Source organism: Myodes glareolus, chromosome 1 (genome assembly GCF_982192425.1).
Source record: "Myodes glareolus chromosome 1, mMyoGla1.1, whole genome shotgun sequence".
NCBI lineage: Eukaryota > Metazoa > Chordata > Mammalia > Rodentia > Cricetidae > Myodes > Myodes glareolus.
Genome location: NC_142026.1, coordinates 49,737,413 through 49,754,688, shown reverse-complemented (window position 1 = coordinate 49,754,688; position 17,276 = coordinate 49,737,413). Strand labels below are relative to the sequence as shown.

The 17,276-nt window shown below is 39.3% G+C and overlaps 1 protein-coding gene across 1 annotated transcript; it reads right to left on the bottom strand.

The window, feature by feature from the left end:
• Nucleotides 1–2,919: 2,919 nt before the first annotated feature.
• Nucleotides 2,920–17,050, bottom strand: LOC148123321 (uncharacterized). Its single transcript, XM_087906154.1, has 5 exons — nt 16,874–17,050; nt 7,158–7,284; nt 6,899–6,959; nt 5,413–5,910; nt 2,920–5,247 (listed from the first exon to the last, which is right to left on the bottom strand). The coding sequence occupies exons 1-5, from the start codon at nt 16,898–16,900 to the stop codon at nt 4,425–4,427; spliced, it is 1,536 nt and encodes a 511-aa protein (XP_087762280.1). The 5' UTR covers nt 16,901–17,050; the 3' UTR covers nt 2,920–4,424.
• Nucleotides 17,051–17,276: the final 226 nt, after the last annotated feature.

Here is a 17,276-nt window from a genome sequence, read left to right as displayed (position 1 = left end):
CCCTTAATAAACCACAGGTCACTCCTGCCAAGAAAGCAAGAAGGCTGTCTGTAAATTTTCCCTTTCCTTTGTTCCTTTTCTAACCCTCAAGTCCCATACCCACTGCTATAGCAGAACTTCTGGGCTGATTTCTTTTCACTGCCTCCCCCCATTCAAAGGATGTGAAATAAGCAGACCACTGTTGGCTCTGCTCTTCTTCCTCCTGTGAATGCCTTCAGAACCTAGTCTACCTCTATTACGAAGAGTGAGCTACAAATACCCAGAAAACCATATTACCTAAAATCCCTACTGGCTATTGCTATCAGTTCCAGTGAAAATTTCCTAACAGGCAACATACAGGCATCATACATTCCAAAAATCCATAAAGAAAACAAAAACCAGGGGAAGAAACACCCAGCAAACAATGTCAAACCCATAAATGAGCATCTATATCTCTAATCATCCTAATCGCTGATTCTTTGATGCCAGTGTAAAAACACAATCAATAACACTCAGGGCAATATGATTCCACAAGGGTCCATCTATCCTCCAAAGCAGCAGGCCCTGAATATTCCAATATACTTCAAGCACAAGACAAAGACCTGAAAACGACTCATATGAAGATAGAGGTCCTTAAGGAGGAAACTAATATATTCCTTAAAGAAATCAAGTAAAATGCAAAGAATTAGTGGAAAGGAAAATGCAGAAAACTGTTAAAGACATGAAAAGGTAAATGGGATCAATAAAGAAGCCCCAATTAAGGATAGACTAGAAATGAAAATTTAGAAATTCAGGTAAGAAATAGAGATTCAAGCTCCACCAACAGAAAACAAGAGATAAAAGAGAGAATCTCAATCTCAAGTGTTGAAGACACAAAAGAGGAAATGGATATTTAAGTTAAAGAAAATATTAAATCTCAAAGTTTTCTGAAAAAATCCAGAAAATAAGACTTCATGAAAAGATAAAACCTATGAATAATAGGAATAGAAGGAGGATAAGAATCTCAGCTCAAAGGCTGAGAAATTATTTTTAACAAATTACAAAAGAAAATGTCCATAACTTAAATGAGATGCCTATAAAGGAACAAGAAACATACGCAACACCAAATAGATGGTGCCAGAAAAGAAGGTATCCTAGACACTAATAATAATACAGAACAACAACAATAAAAAAGAATATTAAAAGATGTAAAGAAAAAAGATGGAGTAACATATGAAGCAAACATTCTAGAATTATATCTGACTTCTCAAGGAAGACTCTAAAATTCAAAAGGCCCTGAACAGATGTGCTTAACACTCTGAGAGACCAGATGCCAGTCCAGACTACTATACATACATAGAAAAACTTTCAAACCTTTCAATTGCCTAACCCTACCTCTAACCCTCCTAACCCTCACCCCTAACCCTAACTGACAGTTGGGAAATTTGGCTATTAATGAAGCTGTAGAGGGAAGGAATGCTGATACCTAGGGCTCTGACGAAAAAGGTACCCTGACAGTTATAAGTCAGGCCATATCCACAGCTGTGAAGGGAAAGTGTACCGGATCCCTACAGCTATGAGGAGAAAAGTTATCCTTGTGGAGGTCCAAAACCAGGAGTCTATTTCCACTTTATCTGAAGGTCAGAGTTTGAGGGTTTCTCCAAGTTGTTAACAGGTGTGGTTACACACCCTCACCTAAAGTGTTGTTGTTTTGTGTTTTGGACTTTAAGAGGGCCCATACAGGTGAATGTACTCGCCCTTGGGAAAGTGAAAAAATTCAAACATACTTCTCCTTTTGAATTAAGAGGTTTCACCTAGGGATTGACTGCCTTTAGGATACTTGGTCTAGGGTGAATTCACTGCCTGAATAACGGAATGTTTTTCTCAACAATCACGGACTTGATGGCTCAAAGAATTGAAGCAAGTAACTGTTTTAGTTGTCCTATGCATCACATTAAAGCATCTTTTGTCTTCTTCCTCTTATTGTGTCAGGGTATAAAAGTATATGGAAAATTAACTGCAGGCAGACTTTCAATATTTACTGGAACTCACTCCCGGTAATGTCCTATGCTTCTGTTTTACTATTTTCATATGTGTCTTCATTCTCTTTACTTATTTTTCTATTCCCCATGCCCCTACCCTAGTAAGTGGTATACTTGTTAAAGATGGTCCCTGATATATACTGACTATTGAAAAGCCCAGCCACACTTGAGGCTGTGGTCCAGTGGGAGAGGTTCTTCCTGCAGGATGCAGCAATTCTGCTCCTCTCCAAGAAAGCCATCACAGATGGGCCCCATTTCATTCTGCTAAGAGAGCTTCAAAGCCGACCTGTTCATTGCTGTTCTGCTCCACTTCCCTAAGGGAGTTTCCTAGCAGTTTCCAATACTTCTGTGTTCCACCACACGAGGGAGTTTCCTAATACAGATGTCAATTGTTTTCTCAGCTTCAGCCCAAATTATTACTTCCCTGCTTCAGTGGAGGTAATAGGAAACTGCTGCTGAAATGTTGCAGTCTCTGGTGAAGAGTTGCTACTTCTGCTCCCCTCTTTTAAGAGAGTTTACCAGCAAAAGTGATCAACGCTTCTCTGTTCCAATCCACTACAAAGTTTCTTATCACTCCAGTGAAAGATCTTTACCTTAAACTCATTCATGAAATTTATTTGGAAGGGAAGAATCCAGGAGAGGGGCTGCCTCTGCTAGGATAGAAATGCACAGATGCCACCTGAAAAGGTACAGAACTTATATAGGATTTCTTAGGGGCAGAGTTTTCTCAGTGAGAAGATTCTCAGGGTGGGAATTGGTTAGATATTAATCTCTGAAATAGAACAAACCAGAGAATGGATGGATGTCATGCTCTGGGGTTGATAGATCTTGAGCTTAGGGATTAGCAGGTGTTGTGCTCAGTTGGTCTAGCATAGCATGTGTTTCTTGGCTCTTGTTTCAGAGTCAATGTGTGTTCTTTCACTAGACCCTTATAACCTTTTGAGTCTGGTTTCAGGGCCAGGTGTTTCTTTCATTGTCTCTGGATTCAGGAACAAAGTGTGTTCCTCTGTCTTGGTTTTGGAGTCAGGATATATTTCTGTGGCCCCAGTTTCAGAGTCAAAATTATGTATTTCACTGGCGCTAGTTTCAGAGTCAGGATATGTTTATTTGGCTGGCCCATTCACCCTATACAGAGGGCTTTGTAAACTCACAAATTCATTTTAACCATGAGTTTGTTACTACAACCACATAAAATGAACATAGTTCTTGAAAAGATTGTTAACACTGCCAAATTTAAAGGCAGAGGATTCTTGTTCATTCCTGGCTGCCCAGACCTGAAATGATCAATCAGAAACTATATTAATTAAAACACTGCTTGGCCTTTTAGCTCAGAATTCTTTTGGGGGGGGTGGTTGGATTTGAGACACAGTTTCTCTTTGGCTTTGGCGCCAGTCCTGGAACTAGCTCGTCTAGACCAGGCTGGCCTTGAAATCACAGATATCCACCTTCCTGTGCCACCCAAGTGCAGGGATTAAAGCTGTACGCCACTAGGGCCCAGCTACCTCAGAAATCTTAATAACTATGTCTGACATCAGAAATTAATTTGTTCCTATAATTTTGTATTTTACCACAAGACCTGTGATTTTCTAGTAAGGTTCCAGGGCATTTTTTTCCTTCAGCACAACATGGAATCTGACTCCACTTTCTTCTCTCCTCTGTCTCTGCTTTGAATACCTGCCTTGCTCAATTCTGCAAGGTTATAGACACAAAGCATATGGTTTATTAAACAATGGTAATAAAATACATTCACAGCAAACAGAGGGGAATCCCAAATCACTGTGTAGCTGATTATAAGTGTTTTGGTTAAAGATCTTACCAAATACTTTCTAATAAGAAGTCCTCAGTATCTTTTTCAGGAAGTCAATGTCTAATATAATATGCAAAGATTTTAACAGATTGTTGCATACAAGAAGATTTACTCCTATATAAAATACAAAACTTTATCACACTGAATACATTTAGAGGGTTTCTCTGCAGTATGATTTTTCTCATAATTTTGATTATTCATACATTCAAAAGCTTTACCACACTTATGATTACATTCATAGAGTTTATCACCAGTGTGTGATCTTTCATTCATTTGAAGAGTCTATGAAGTGAAAAGGCCTTACCACACTGATTACATTCACAGGGTTTCACTCCAGTGTGGCTTATTTCATGAATATGTAGATGACTGTGACAAGCAAAGGCTTTGCCACACTCATTACATTCATAGGGTTTCTCTCCAGCATGTGTTAGTTCATGTCTTTGAAGATGACTCTGATAAACAAAGCATTAACCACACTAATAACAGTCATAATGTTTCTCTCTAGTGTTTGTTTTTTATGTTTCCAGAGATGACTGTGACATACAAAGGTTTTACCACATTGATTACATTCATAGGGATACTTTCCAGTATGGGTTCTTTTATGCCTTTGGAGACTCCTATGAAATAAAAAGGCTTAGTTTTTCTCCAGTGTGGATACTTTCATGAGTTTGTAGATGACTGTATTGTGCAACGGCTCTACCACACTGATTACACTCATTGGGTTTCTCTCCAGGATGGGCTCTTTTATGTTTTTGGAAATTACTGGGACAAGCAAAGGCTTTACCACACTGATTACATTCATAGGGTTTCTCTCCAGTATGTGTTCTTTTATGTATTTGGAGATGACTGTGTTGTGTAAAGGCTTTACCACACCGACTACATTCATAGGGCTTCTCTCCAGTATGTGTTCTTTCATGAATTTGTAGAAGACTGTGACGTGCAAAGGCTTTACCACACTGCCTACATTCATAGGGCTTTTCTCCAGTATGGCTTCTTTCATGAACTTGAAGATTACTGTATTGTGAATAGGCTTTACCACACTGAATACATTCATAGGGTTTCTCTCCAGTGTGGCTTTTTTTATGTCTTCGTAGATTCCTGTGGCATGCAAAGGCTTTATCACAGTGATTACATTCATAGGGCTTCTCTCCAGTATGGATTCTTTCATGAACTTTTAGATAACTGTGATGAGCAAAGGCTTTAGTACAGTGAGTACATACATAGGGCTTCTCTCCACTATGGATTCTTTCATGATCTTTTAGATGACTGTGATGTGCAAAGGCTTTCCCACACTGATTACATTCATAGGGTTTCTCTCCAGTATGGGTTCTTTTATGTCTTTGGAGATTACTGTGACCTGTATAGGTTTTACCACATTGACTACAGTCATAAAGTTTCTCTAAAGTATGGCTTCTTTTATGTCTTTGGAGACTCCTGTGAAGTACAAAGGCCTTACCACAGTGATTACATTCATAGGGCTTCTCTCCAGTATGTGTTCTTTTATGCCTTTGACAGTCATGACATGGAAAGCTTTTACAACATTGATTATATTCATAGGACTTCTCTCCAGGATGTGTTCTTTTATGTCTTTGGAGATGACTTTGTTGTGCAAAGGCTTTACCACACCGACTACATTCATAGGGCTTCTCTCCAGTATGTGTTCTTTTATGTGTTTGGAGAATACTCTGTTGTGCAAAGGCTTTACCACACTGACTACATTCATAGGGCTTCTCTCCAGTATGGGTTCTTTCATGAACTTTTAGATTACTGTGTTGTGCAAAGGCTTTACCACACTGATTACATTCATAGGGCTTCTCTCCAGTATGGGCTCTTTTATGCTTTTGGAGACTACTCTGACAAGCAAAGGCTTTACAACAGTAATTACATTCATAAGGCTTCTCTCCAGTACGTGTTCTTTTATGTCTTTGACAGTCATGACATGGAAAGCTTTTACAACATTGATTACATTCATAGGATTTCTCTCCAGTGTATGCTCTTTTATGCATTTGAAGATGATTGTGATGTGAAAAGGCTTTACCACACTCATTTTCTTCTTCATAGGGTTTCAATGTAGTGTGTGTTTTTTCATGCCCCTGAAGATGACTGTCACATGCAAAGGCTTTAACACATTGAGTATATGCAGAAGTTTTCTCTCTAGTTTGACTTGTTTCATGCCTAGGATGATAATGGTACATGTGAAAGCATTACTACGTTCAATACATTGTTGAATTTTTTATCTGTATAAATTAACTTTACAATTTAGTCCTATTTTAAAGAGGAATTATCTGTTAGGGTTTTATCACCATGTTTACAACCTTTTTTTACTCTTCATTAAGGCTTGCTTTTGTAATTTGAAGATAACTGATAACAGCCTTTATTACATGGTTCACATTTACAGAATCTTTTTTCTTTAAGAGAATTATCATGTATTTGAAGAGAACTGAAAAGACTCAGAGCTTTCCCACTCTTTGCAATCATAGAGTTTCCTATATGGTGAGTGATACTATATTTGCTAAGTGAACTAGGACAACCCAAAGTATTTACACAGTCCAAGAACTCATGGTGCTTTTCTGAAATGTGAGCTTATTGATATATTTACAATGAGAGTAGAAAACCAATTACTTGTATACTTGTACATCAACTTCAACAAGTATACTCAGCATGGGGACTGCTACATATCTTCTATCTGTCCCCTTATTAAACTTAACAAGTATATGGGTTAAATCACCCTTTCTATAGACTTTTAGTGTAATAGAGAGTTTTAGAGATATACTTATCACCTTTTCAACATGTAAATCTTTTATACTATGAATAATATGAAATAAATGAATTGGGAAGTTTACACTATAGCTTTCATTGTATTATGATTCAAATGGTAATATAGGTTAAGACATTGCTTCCTTGACTTCTTTCTTAAAAGAACGACTTGCAAGTGCAGTTCACCTATCTGAAATTAAGGTATATGATTTTATGAGAATTCAATAAACATTGATGCACTTTATTATTGACACTATTGCTTTTCTTTCAAACATATAGGATACATTACAAATTCTTCAGAGGTATATTTTATCAGGTTATACATGAAAATCACCTTTCATGTCTTCTAGAACTTTGACAATCTTCTTCAATATTATGGTCTTCCCAACTGTATCCTAAAAATATAGTTCCAGAAAAAATGTATGTTATATATCAAAAATTGTAAAAAATTTAGTTACCATTAGAAGCAAACCTTACAGCCATGCCTCATTTATTTACCCCATTTTTCTTTCTCAATCATATCACAAAAGACTATCATTAACCAATGAATATTTGTCCCTGTATTTGAAACATGAAAGGTAATTCAGTCTTACCTATACTAGTGAGGTTCCTGTAGGTCTCTTCCATCACATCTTTGTAGAGATTCTTCTGGGAAGGATCCAGCAAAGCCCATTCTTCCAAAGTGAAGTTGACATGCACGTCATCATAGGTCACTGCATTCTAAAATATCCCATACAAGTGAACAACAGAAAGCATGAGTTTAACAATACTGTAAATATATACTTGTTTGACATAAAATCATATAATTCTGGTGCCCTCTTTACTTATTGCATGACATAGGCATCACTTTTTAGTCACCAAGTCACTTTAGAAGCAAACTGAATAGAGTTTCACCTGTCATTTCTGAATCCTTTCAATGGGATATCACCTCGCAAGAGAGATGCCTACTAACCAACAATGAAAGATATGTAAACAGATCAACAGTATAGAGTACAGATAATAGAAATTGTATGAATGATTAATTCCTAACTACAAAAATTAAAAATAAGATGCAAAAAGCTGGATACATTGAATCACGCCTCTAATCTTTGAACTCAGAAGGCAGAGGCAAATAGATCTCTATCTGCCTCTGAGTTGACTACAAGCCTAGTCCATTGAATAACTTCTAGGAAATCCTGAAATACCTATTAAAAACCTGTATCACATGAAAAAATTAATCAAAAAACATAACAGATAGAAATAACTCATAGATTTTGGATGAAACTTCAACAAAGAGTTATGCCTGAAGTGCCCCAATTGAAACTGCAACATAAATAAGATTTTACTAAAAGGTACTGTGTGTTTAAAAAGTTATAAATGGACAAATGAAATCAATAGTAATTAATACGCTAATAACAAATAATAAACAAAGAGAAGAAAGATGGTTCAACCATACAGAGTCCTTCTGATCTTGCATATAGCTGGGCTAATGGGGATCATAAATATCCATTATTCAGAGTTCAGAGATTCTAGTACCATCTTTTTATCAGTATAAGAACCAGGTACTCACATGGTGCATATCCATGCATACAGGTAAAATACTCCTTTTAAAATAAAAATTCAAAACAAAGAAAAACAGGCAGGAAGAAGGTTATGCACCTGCAATCCAATAACTAAGAAGGCACAGGAAGTGTTAATGTCATGAATACATGCCATCCTGGGAAACATAATCATACACTCTGTAAAAATTTAAAATTCAAGATATGGGTGAAGCTCAGTACAACAGCATATGTTGGATAGAAGCAAAAACATCATACAGCAATATAAAAACAAAAAAGCCAGGAACGCTGGCCTACCATTAATCCCAGCACTTGAAAGTCAGAGTCAGAGGATCTCTGAGTTTGAAGACAGCCTGGTTTGTAGACCTACTTTCAGGACAGATAGGGCTACTCAGACAAAGCTAGTCTTCAAAGATAAACAAACAAAATTGAAAACAGTATGCTACCAAACCACGTTAACACCAAATAGCCGTTAATTCTACTGAATCTTATCTGATTTAGTGATAGAGTTCATGATGGTGGGGAAGTTATGACAGCAAAAGAAGAAAGCTGACTGATTAGATTCAACCACAAAACAGTAGGCACAAAGAACAGGAAATGGGTTGAGGCTATAGAAACTCATATTGTGGGATTCCATTCTGTATGCTGTGATTATCATGGTTAATAAAGAAACTACTTTGGGCCTATAGCAGAGCTATAGGACTGGAGAGATCTTAGAGAGCTTGGAAAGGAATTCTAGACAGTAAAAATGAAGTTTAGTTGCATTTCTTTCCCCAGATGGGCTTTGCTGAATGATGACATGCTGTGACTCCTTTAAGAGAGGTTTTCCTGATTTAAAGTTAGACATCATAATCAAAATCAAAAATCAAAAAGCTGCGCCATTTTGAAATGCCGGAATTTTGGACCATGCTGCCAGCATAAACTCTGATTCTTTCTGGAGGACCAGGTATGGGGTCTGTGAGCAGATTGCTAATGGAAACTTAGACTTTCTATATGCCTGAAAATGGGGCAATGTACATGGCTCTCAGAGGAAGCAAACATGCCCCTGCTATGTTGGAGTGGGTGGAGCAAGCTGGAAGGCCATATTTGCTCTACCAATGCACAGCCTATGTTCATAAGAAGTCCTTAGCATATTAGGAAGCACTCATGAACACTAAAGAATTACAGATACACAATAGGACAGATTCACACATAAAAGACCTCTAAATGAGACACAGCATGTTTAAAAATTGTACATAAGCTTGGGAGAGAGAAGGGAAAAATATAGAGAGTCATAAAAAGAAGTAAATGGTTTAAAAAAGTGAAATGAAGTCTTTAAAGAGACAGAATACACACAGTCATAAATTAAAGGAGTAAATAGAATAAAATAAATATTAAAAAGTAATAGAATAAAAACAAATAAACCACATAAAGATGGACTATATACAGAGTGTCTGGATTATGTATATTATTGTGTTTTCTTTCAATTTTTGACTGTAAAGGAACTAAGTAACCAACATATATGCTTTAAAGGTATCATGTCCCCAGAATTTGGATCTAAGAATTTGTTGCTTTGGAAAAGAGGTTGTTCCTTTGTGTCCACAGAGGATGAGAACCTGTGGAATCCTTCCAGAACAATGTGGTTTGATGAATCAAGACTGCCCAAAAGGTCAATGTGACCAGCCCCAAAAAGTAACTTTGCCAAATAAAAAGCAGGAAGCAGTTTGGAGAGATTGTTGCCCATATTCCCATATACTGTTCATAAATGGGAGGTTTTTCATTCAATAAATTACATTCTGTCCCGGGTCACTATAGGTTCCTGGTTATTTATGAGGAAAATTTATTTAGTCACTCATGGTCCACAATAGCCCCTACACTGTTCAAATGTTCAAAGTCTCTTCTGATGCTCAAGATGATCACTTGACAGTGACTTGTCCCATAGTCATTCAGTCTCAAAGAAACACACAGAGCTCTACATTAATTAAAAAGTAGTTGCCCTATTAGCTCAGGCTTCTTAGTAACTAATTCTTACATCTTACATTAGTACATAATTCTTAACTGTGTTAACCACATGGTTTGGTACCTTTTATCAGTGAGGCACGCTCATCATGTTTCCTCTGAAACTGGGTGATAACTGCAGACTGAGCCTTTCTTCTTACCAGAGTTTCCTGTTCTGATAACTCCATGAATCCTTCCTGACTGGTTATTGGTCAATCAGCATGTTATTAAACCAAAACAAGTGATAAATCTTCACAAGGGACAAGATCATTGTCCCACAGCAAGTAACAACTCATAAAAATCAGAAAACAAGTTACATCTTTCCAACACACAATGGTACAGAATACCATTCACACTCCAAAGTAGAGAAATGGAGACATAGTGAGAGAGCACACCAAGTACAACTCACATCATTTCTCTCGGGGTATACAGTCATGTTAGGCAGGACCACAAAATTTTATCCAGTTCTTCTAGGTTGCTTGAACTACTGTAACTTATAGTAATTAGGTTTCATAATAAGTTCAATTTTTATACCGATTCTTGAAGGCATGGTCTGTGGTGTGTCACTACTCATTGCTAATGTCAACTACTGTCACAGCAGAAAACCTTCACCCTCTTCCTTGCCCATCCCTTTTTCTTTTGTGACTATGCTTGCTTTACAATTGGTCAGTGAACTAAATTCTTACATCAGTCCTACTTCACTTATAAATTCACAATAAAATATGGAGAGTTTGGAGGATACTCTTTCACTAATCTATTTCTCCTTCCCACAGTGCAGTCAAGGTCCAGCTTGGAAGGAGTTGCAGGACTATCTTTCCAGCACTGGGTAGCAGAGGCAGGATTAGGTGTTCAAAGCCATTCTCAATTGCATACTGTGAGGGAAGCCTAAGCTGCAGGAGACATTGATATAAACCAGCTATTCTCAATCTTCCTAATGTTGTGAGCCTTTAAAACAGTTCCTCCTGATGTGTTGAACCCCAGTATAAAATGATTTTCACTCCTTCTTTAAAACTATATTTTTGCTATTGTTATGAATTATAATATAAACATTTGTGCTTTCTGATGGTCTTATGCCAGTCCTGTGATAGAGTCATCTACCCCCAAAGGGAGTTGTGACCACCAAGATTAAGAAACCCTACTCTAAACTGATATAAACAGCACTTAAGAAAAAATGGAATGAAATTCTTAAACTAGGAAACATTGAAAAATATAGCAGTAATGCATTTAAAGAAAATGAATATTAAAAATGATACCAATAATTGATGCTTTAAAATGAAAAAAAATGAGAACACTTATATACTAAATTTGAAATGGAGTAGCCCTTCCCTCTTAGACAGAATGCCATTAATAAAAGACTGTATGACTTGTTCCCTGTAAACTGTTAGCTACTGAGTGATGTAATATGACTGTGTTACAGTCAATTGCCTGTTTCTCAAACCTTTCAGCTGACTTAACTATGTCAACTAAGATTGTACATATCTGCACAAGAGAGTTCTCTAATGGGAAACTGAATACTTAGTAGTTCAAGCTATCCTCCCTAAACTGTACACCCACCAACTCTGTCTGTCTTCATTCACATGGAAGGAATTAATACAAGCAGGGAAATTACAAAGAAAGTCACTCACCATGCCCCAGCAGTCCTTCTTTGTAGTGGAGATCCCTGCAACTCACTGTCTTCAACTGTGACCTAGCTACTGTCTAGTCTGTTTCCCCCTGCAGTGGACACAGAACGGTGTTCTCCCTCTCTAGTCTGAAGGGAGAAGCCATGATCCACACACTAATCCTTTCCCTGTTCTGCAGTGGACAGTTTCCTGCTGTGCAATGGACAGTCATCCACCGTGTGACTCAAAAACAATTTTAGAACTGTGTGGTGCTGCAGACATGCAATCTAAGGTTTAGAGTGTTTAGTCAAGAGAACCAGGACAATGCCTTGTGGGGCTACAGACAGGGTTCAAGCACACTGCAGCCAAAAAGGAGACCTTGACTCAAAATCACTTTTCAAAAAGACTGGAAATTAATTGTAGAATTAATATACCTTTATCACAAAACAGGACTTTATTTTGATTGTGACCCTGTAATGTCCCCTTGAGCAGCATTTAGAAGCCAGTTCTTTAATGGCGGAATGGGCATTTGTGCAGGTTGTAAATCAGGCTTGTCTCTTTTGTTATGGGAATGTGGCTGGTTAATACTGGGGGGCAAACTTTTATGTTTTATCATACTAATCTCTAACAGGCAATGTTAGAATCCCATTACCTTTGGGGTATTTGGGATGCAGTTCTCCCTTACCTAAATTTTCCTTTGTGACTTAATGTTTCCCAAGAACTGGTAATTCCCTATACCATCAATTCTACTCTTCTACATCATAGATTAGCAGTGGAGTGCTACTCTATACAGGCAATACTGTTTACAAGTGCCACAGAATTAACTCCAGATGGATCCTAAACCTAAATATTAAATGTTCAAGGTGCAGAAGTTCTGGAAGATTCTAGACAGACCAGGGCAATGTGACTTTGGTAAATCTGTGTTCCATTGCAACAATACAAGCACTAAGGGAGCCCACTTCATTTCGCAGTGAAGTCAACAGCAACGGTATTTCTTTTTTTGTATGATTTAAGTAAGGTTTATTGTTACCTTTATTGCCTATAATCTAGAAGATGCAACTTTATTGTGCCTTTGCAAACAGGATACTTCTCTTAAAAAACTGATCAAAAATTTCCATACTTATAGCTCTATATGATAGATTACAGTGCAACACTATTCATAATTATAGAAACATTATAGAACCCAGGAGCATAGGGTAAGCCAAAGAAATACAATCCTGATCCATCTCAGCAAGATCATCTGATGAGTTCTTAGTGTGGGTTAGAAAACATGGTGAAGTACATGCACGCTGCGGTCATGAATGAAATGGCCAACAGGGGTTGCTTGCTTGCTTTCAGGGTAATGGGGAATCTGCACACATGCACACTCATTCGCACTCCTGTATCCTTCTGCTTCCCTCCCATCCCAAGACATTCACTCCAGCCCCTTCCCAAAAGAAATATTCAGGCACTAAATCCTAGAGAAGCCCACACCTGCCTAGCTGGGAGTAGCTTAAGTTGGCTACTTGAAAGTGTAGGGATCCACCTGTACCACGGAGCGAAGCACATGCTATGAGTCTAGCTGCTTTTTCTTCTTTGGAAATAAATGAAGCATATGCCTGCTACAGCTTAAAAACGCCTTAAAAAATTTCTCTTACTACACCTTGAAGTAAAATCAACAGTGGAAAATTTGCCCTAAAACTAACCGCCTCATCTGCTACTAAAACACATTTGCCACTCTGTTTTTGATATCTACTCAACTGTAATTCAGAATGGAAAGTCAGTGAAGCTTGTACCTGCTTATGGTGAACACTGCAGTACCACATATAACCTGTCAGCTACAAGCTTATGAAACACCAAGCTTTGTATGTGATCCTTGCTACATATTCCCTCTCTGTGTTCCTCAGGACCACAGTACTCTGTCATAAGATAATGAACTGACAATTCAATGATGAAAAGTATTTGGTTTGTCTTCACCATACACATCCTAGAGATGAACCTGACAAGCCACATCTCCATACCTTCCCTGAAGATAACTTGAGTCGGCGGACTAAAGAGATGAACAGCATTGTTGTCAGTCTACTTAATGAGAGGTTGGGCTGGGAAACCAGAGGGCTTGCTTAGTCTACCAGAAGCTGGAATTGTGCAGATAATCCAAGAGCTCTTGGCTTTTGACACTGTCCTAAAGGCTGACATCTCTGAGGTGGAAACAATACACAGCAAAAAAATAAGGAATCTGAGCTGCACAGTCTGTGGGACTGGCTACTGGAGAGGATGACTGGGTGATCCCCATCCCCACACAGCCTGGTGTGGGTTTAATGTCTCCCTCCGCATTAGCTGCTGTGGAAAAAGTAAAATGAAAAATTTACTTCCTTTCTTATTTCCAATTAAATGCTCACACACTTACAAAACACATACTCTCTAAATATGAGGTGGCTCTTTTTCTTCAATTTTTTAAAAATAAAGAGGCACCAATACCCGTTCATTTATGTATTAAAAGTCTCTATAATCATCACTGAACAGAAAGGGCATCTGTGATGATCACACAAAGAAGAAAAGGAAACGACAACTTCAGCCACTGAGGAGAAGCTCTGGCTACACCAGAATCTAAACATTTGCTAGTACAGATTTTTTGGTTCAGCAGAGTCCCATGGCGGCCTTGATCCACTACTGGGAAAGGAAATGGCTCTCAAAGAAGCTACAGCTGTTTCCAATGCCTGTTAGCCATGTGACTGGCAATCGTTGCCTCTAGCATAACCTTCTCTAATAAGAGGCAGAAAGAGACACATGGCATCCTCCTGCATGCTAGCATAAGCATGGCATCAGGGATGGCATGGTCTTACACCACTGTGAAGGAGGTTCTAGAGTAGAAAGGTCCTAAAACTCTACTTCAGCATCTTTGGTCAAGGTCTGGCTTCTTCGAATCCACCTCTGCTGCAGTCAGTCTCTCACATATTAAAAGTTCACACAGGTAAAGAAGAGCCTAGAACCTAATTTTCACGGTAAAACGTCAGATCAAGTTTCTATTCTTGGCCCTTGACCACTGGGGCTATAAGACCTTACTGAGGAAGCTGTAAGACCAAACACTTGCTAAACTCATTCTTTAAAGTTTCATGAGCTTCACAAGAAAACTGCCAATGTGACTCACAGCACCAGGAGGACCAGGCAGAGCCTATGTCCTTAAAATGGCCTGAGTCAACTAGTTGAAGGGTCTTGCCTCCTAAAAGGATTTGCCACCAGCCTCAAGAACATGTTGTATCACACAAACTTTATGTGAAGTCTAAATGTCATACAGGTGTTTGAAGTTGGAAGGTAAGAATAAGTTAGGAGGGGAAAAAAAACCTAAAAACTAAATTTGGTTTAGGAATAACAGTTATTAAAAAAAAAGCCTGACACTCTAGAATTTAATTCAAAGGAAAACTTATCTCTAGTAAACGAGTTTACATCCTCAACAGGATACTGCCTGGCACTATGCCTTTTCTCCTGCAGTTCAGAGGCATCTCTGCTCCCCTTTCACTGCTTCATGGGATATGGGGACTCTACAGAGCATCAGACAGTGAAGCAGTCATGTGAACAAAGCCTGCACTCTGAGCTGGGCCAATCATGATCCCAGCCAACCAACACAGCACACAGGAGCCATCAACATGAAACTGACCATATGGGCATTCCACAGGGCTTTTCTGAGTATTATTCTTTCTCTTCACAAGCAAATGCCAGCTCTCCCAGGTAAACATTCCAGTAAACCATCCAGTCTAGTACACCACTGTGAATTCCAGCAATTTCTAACTAACTTAGCCCCAAAGCTGTTATCCCCGTTCCCTTAAACCGAGTCCATCTGTAGTTTAAAACAGGAAGAGTGACATTTCTCTTTGCTTCTGTGTTTACAACTTCCTCATTTTCTCATGAAAGTACTCCTATGTTGGCATTCAGATCTATGTCAGATGAAACAAAGTTGTAGATTATTTGGTGACTTTCACACAGCACTCTTCTCAAGGTGAAGTATTTCATGGGTTTAAGTCAGAATTACGTCCACAGAAGTCTTTGCCATGTAATTCTTCATACGGAGAATAACTCTTCCACAAGGCTCTTTGTGGGGAGTGCATTAAATGAAGACACCTCACAAAAGAAAAGACATTATCTGTAGACATTTGATTACTGTACAGGTCCACAGTCAACTCAAGAAGATGCTGCAGGGTAGAGGCGTGAACAATATCTAATCCAACACAGAACAACGTGGCCACAGCACAGAAGGTGCTAGTGTCTACCCTTAATGACCTGAAGTGATGAATCTGGCAACTGCATTTAGAACTGGAACATGCTTTTTCCCTTCCACATACACAATGTTTGATGCCAGTGCACATATTTATAGCCACATGCACAACACTGTGTGTCTGTGAGGAACAACTAATGTGATGCCCAGCCAAGACTTGAAGGCAGATTTCAAAGGACAGGGTACTAAGACCGAGACAGCATGTATCAACTTAGTAAAGTCCTTACTACAGAATTCCATTTATTAAATATACTTTTTAAAAAGCACCTCTTGGTAATAAAAGCAAAGAACCAGTAATATCCCTTTCATTCTCACATCTGCCAGCTAAATTCATGGTGGGATTTTAAACAGGAAGCTCGGTGGTCCTCAGGGATTCGGCCCGGGGCCCACCTAGTTCGCTTCCTGCTCCTTGTCCCCCAAGGCAGCAGGCGGTGTGGGAGGCTAAGAAAAAGCAGGCATGCCAGCCGCTGCTGCTTGCTCTATCTCCCCTGCCCCATCCAGCGCCGAGTCCCGCCCGGGCCCCCTGGCTCCCTGCTTTCCGCTGCCCTCCTGCAGCACCGCCAATTGCTTTTGTTTTCACCGGAACTGGCCAATGACCTGGTTCTCCCGGGCGGCACCAAGAGCCGCGACACAGGAGGGGGTAGCGAGCCTCCCTCATGAGCCAGCAAGGCAGGGTCCCATTCCCAAATCTCTGAACAGACTCAGTAAGCATAGTTAAGTTACTCAGCCGCTGCCAGCCAGCTCGGGAATTTCAAAGAACATGCAGAATCATGCATGTTCACGCTCACCCTATTGGGACAGGCAGGACCAGCAGGACCAGGCAGAAACAGAATGAACTCTGCATCTGGTCACTGGCTCCCACCCGGCCAGAGGAGGATGCAGCACACTGTCTCCCATGGCTCAACTAGCCGCTTCTCCCTGTTTGAGAATAGCCCCAAACTTACCACATCGTAGTTTTCCAACTTCCCCATGCTCCTTGCTCAGCTTCCCGCACTCACAGCAGAGCACACAAGACCAGTGCTGATGAATTCTCTTCAAAGTCAAGCTTGAAAATGGCTGCCACCGCCAGAAGAATCCTGCACAACTTCTGACTGGCAGGTCACCTGGAGGGTCTGATTGGCTAGTGAGGCCTGAGCGACAAGAGCACCTCCCACAGAGTTATACTGTACTTAAAGGCATAGCTTAGCTGGGTGATGATGGTGGAGGGGTGTGCCTTTAATCCCAGCACATGGAAAGAAGAGGTAGGTGAATCTCTTTGATATCTAGACCAGCCTAGTCTAAAAGAGCTACTCAAAGGAAAGGCTCCAAAGCTACAGAGAAACCCTGTCTCAAAAGACAATAGATAGA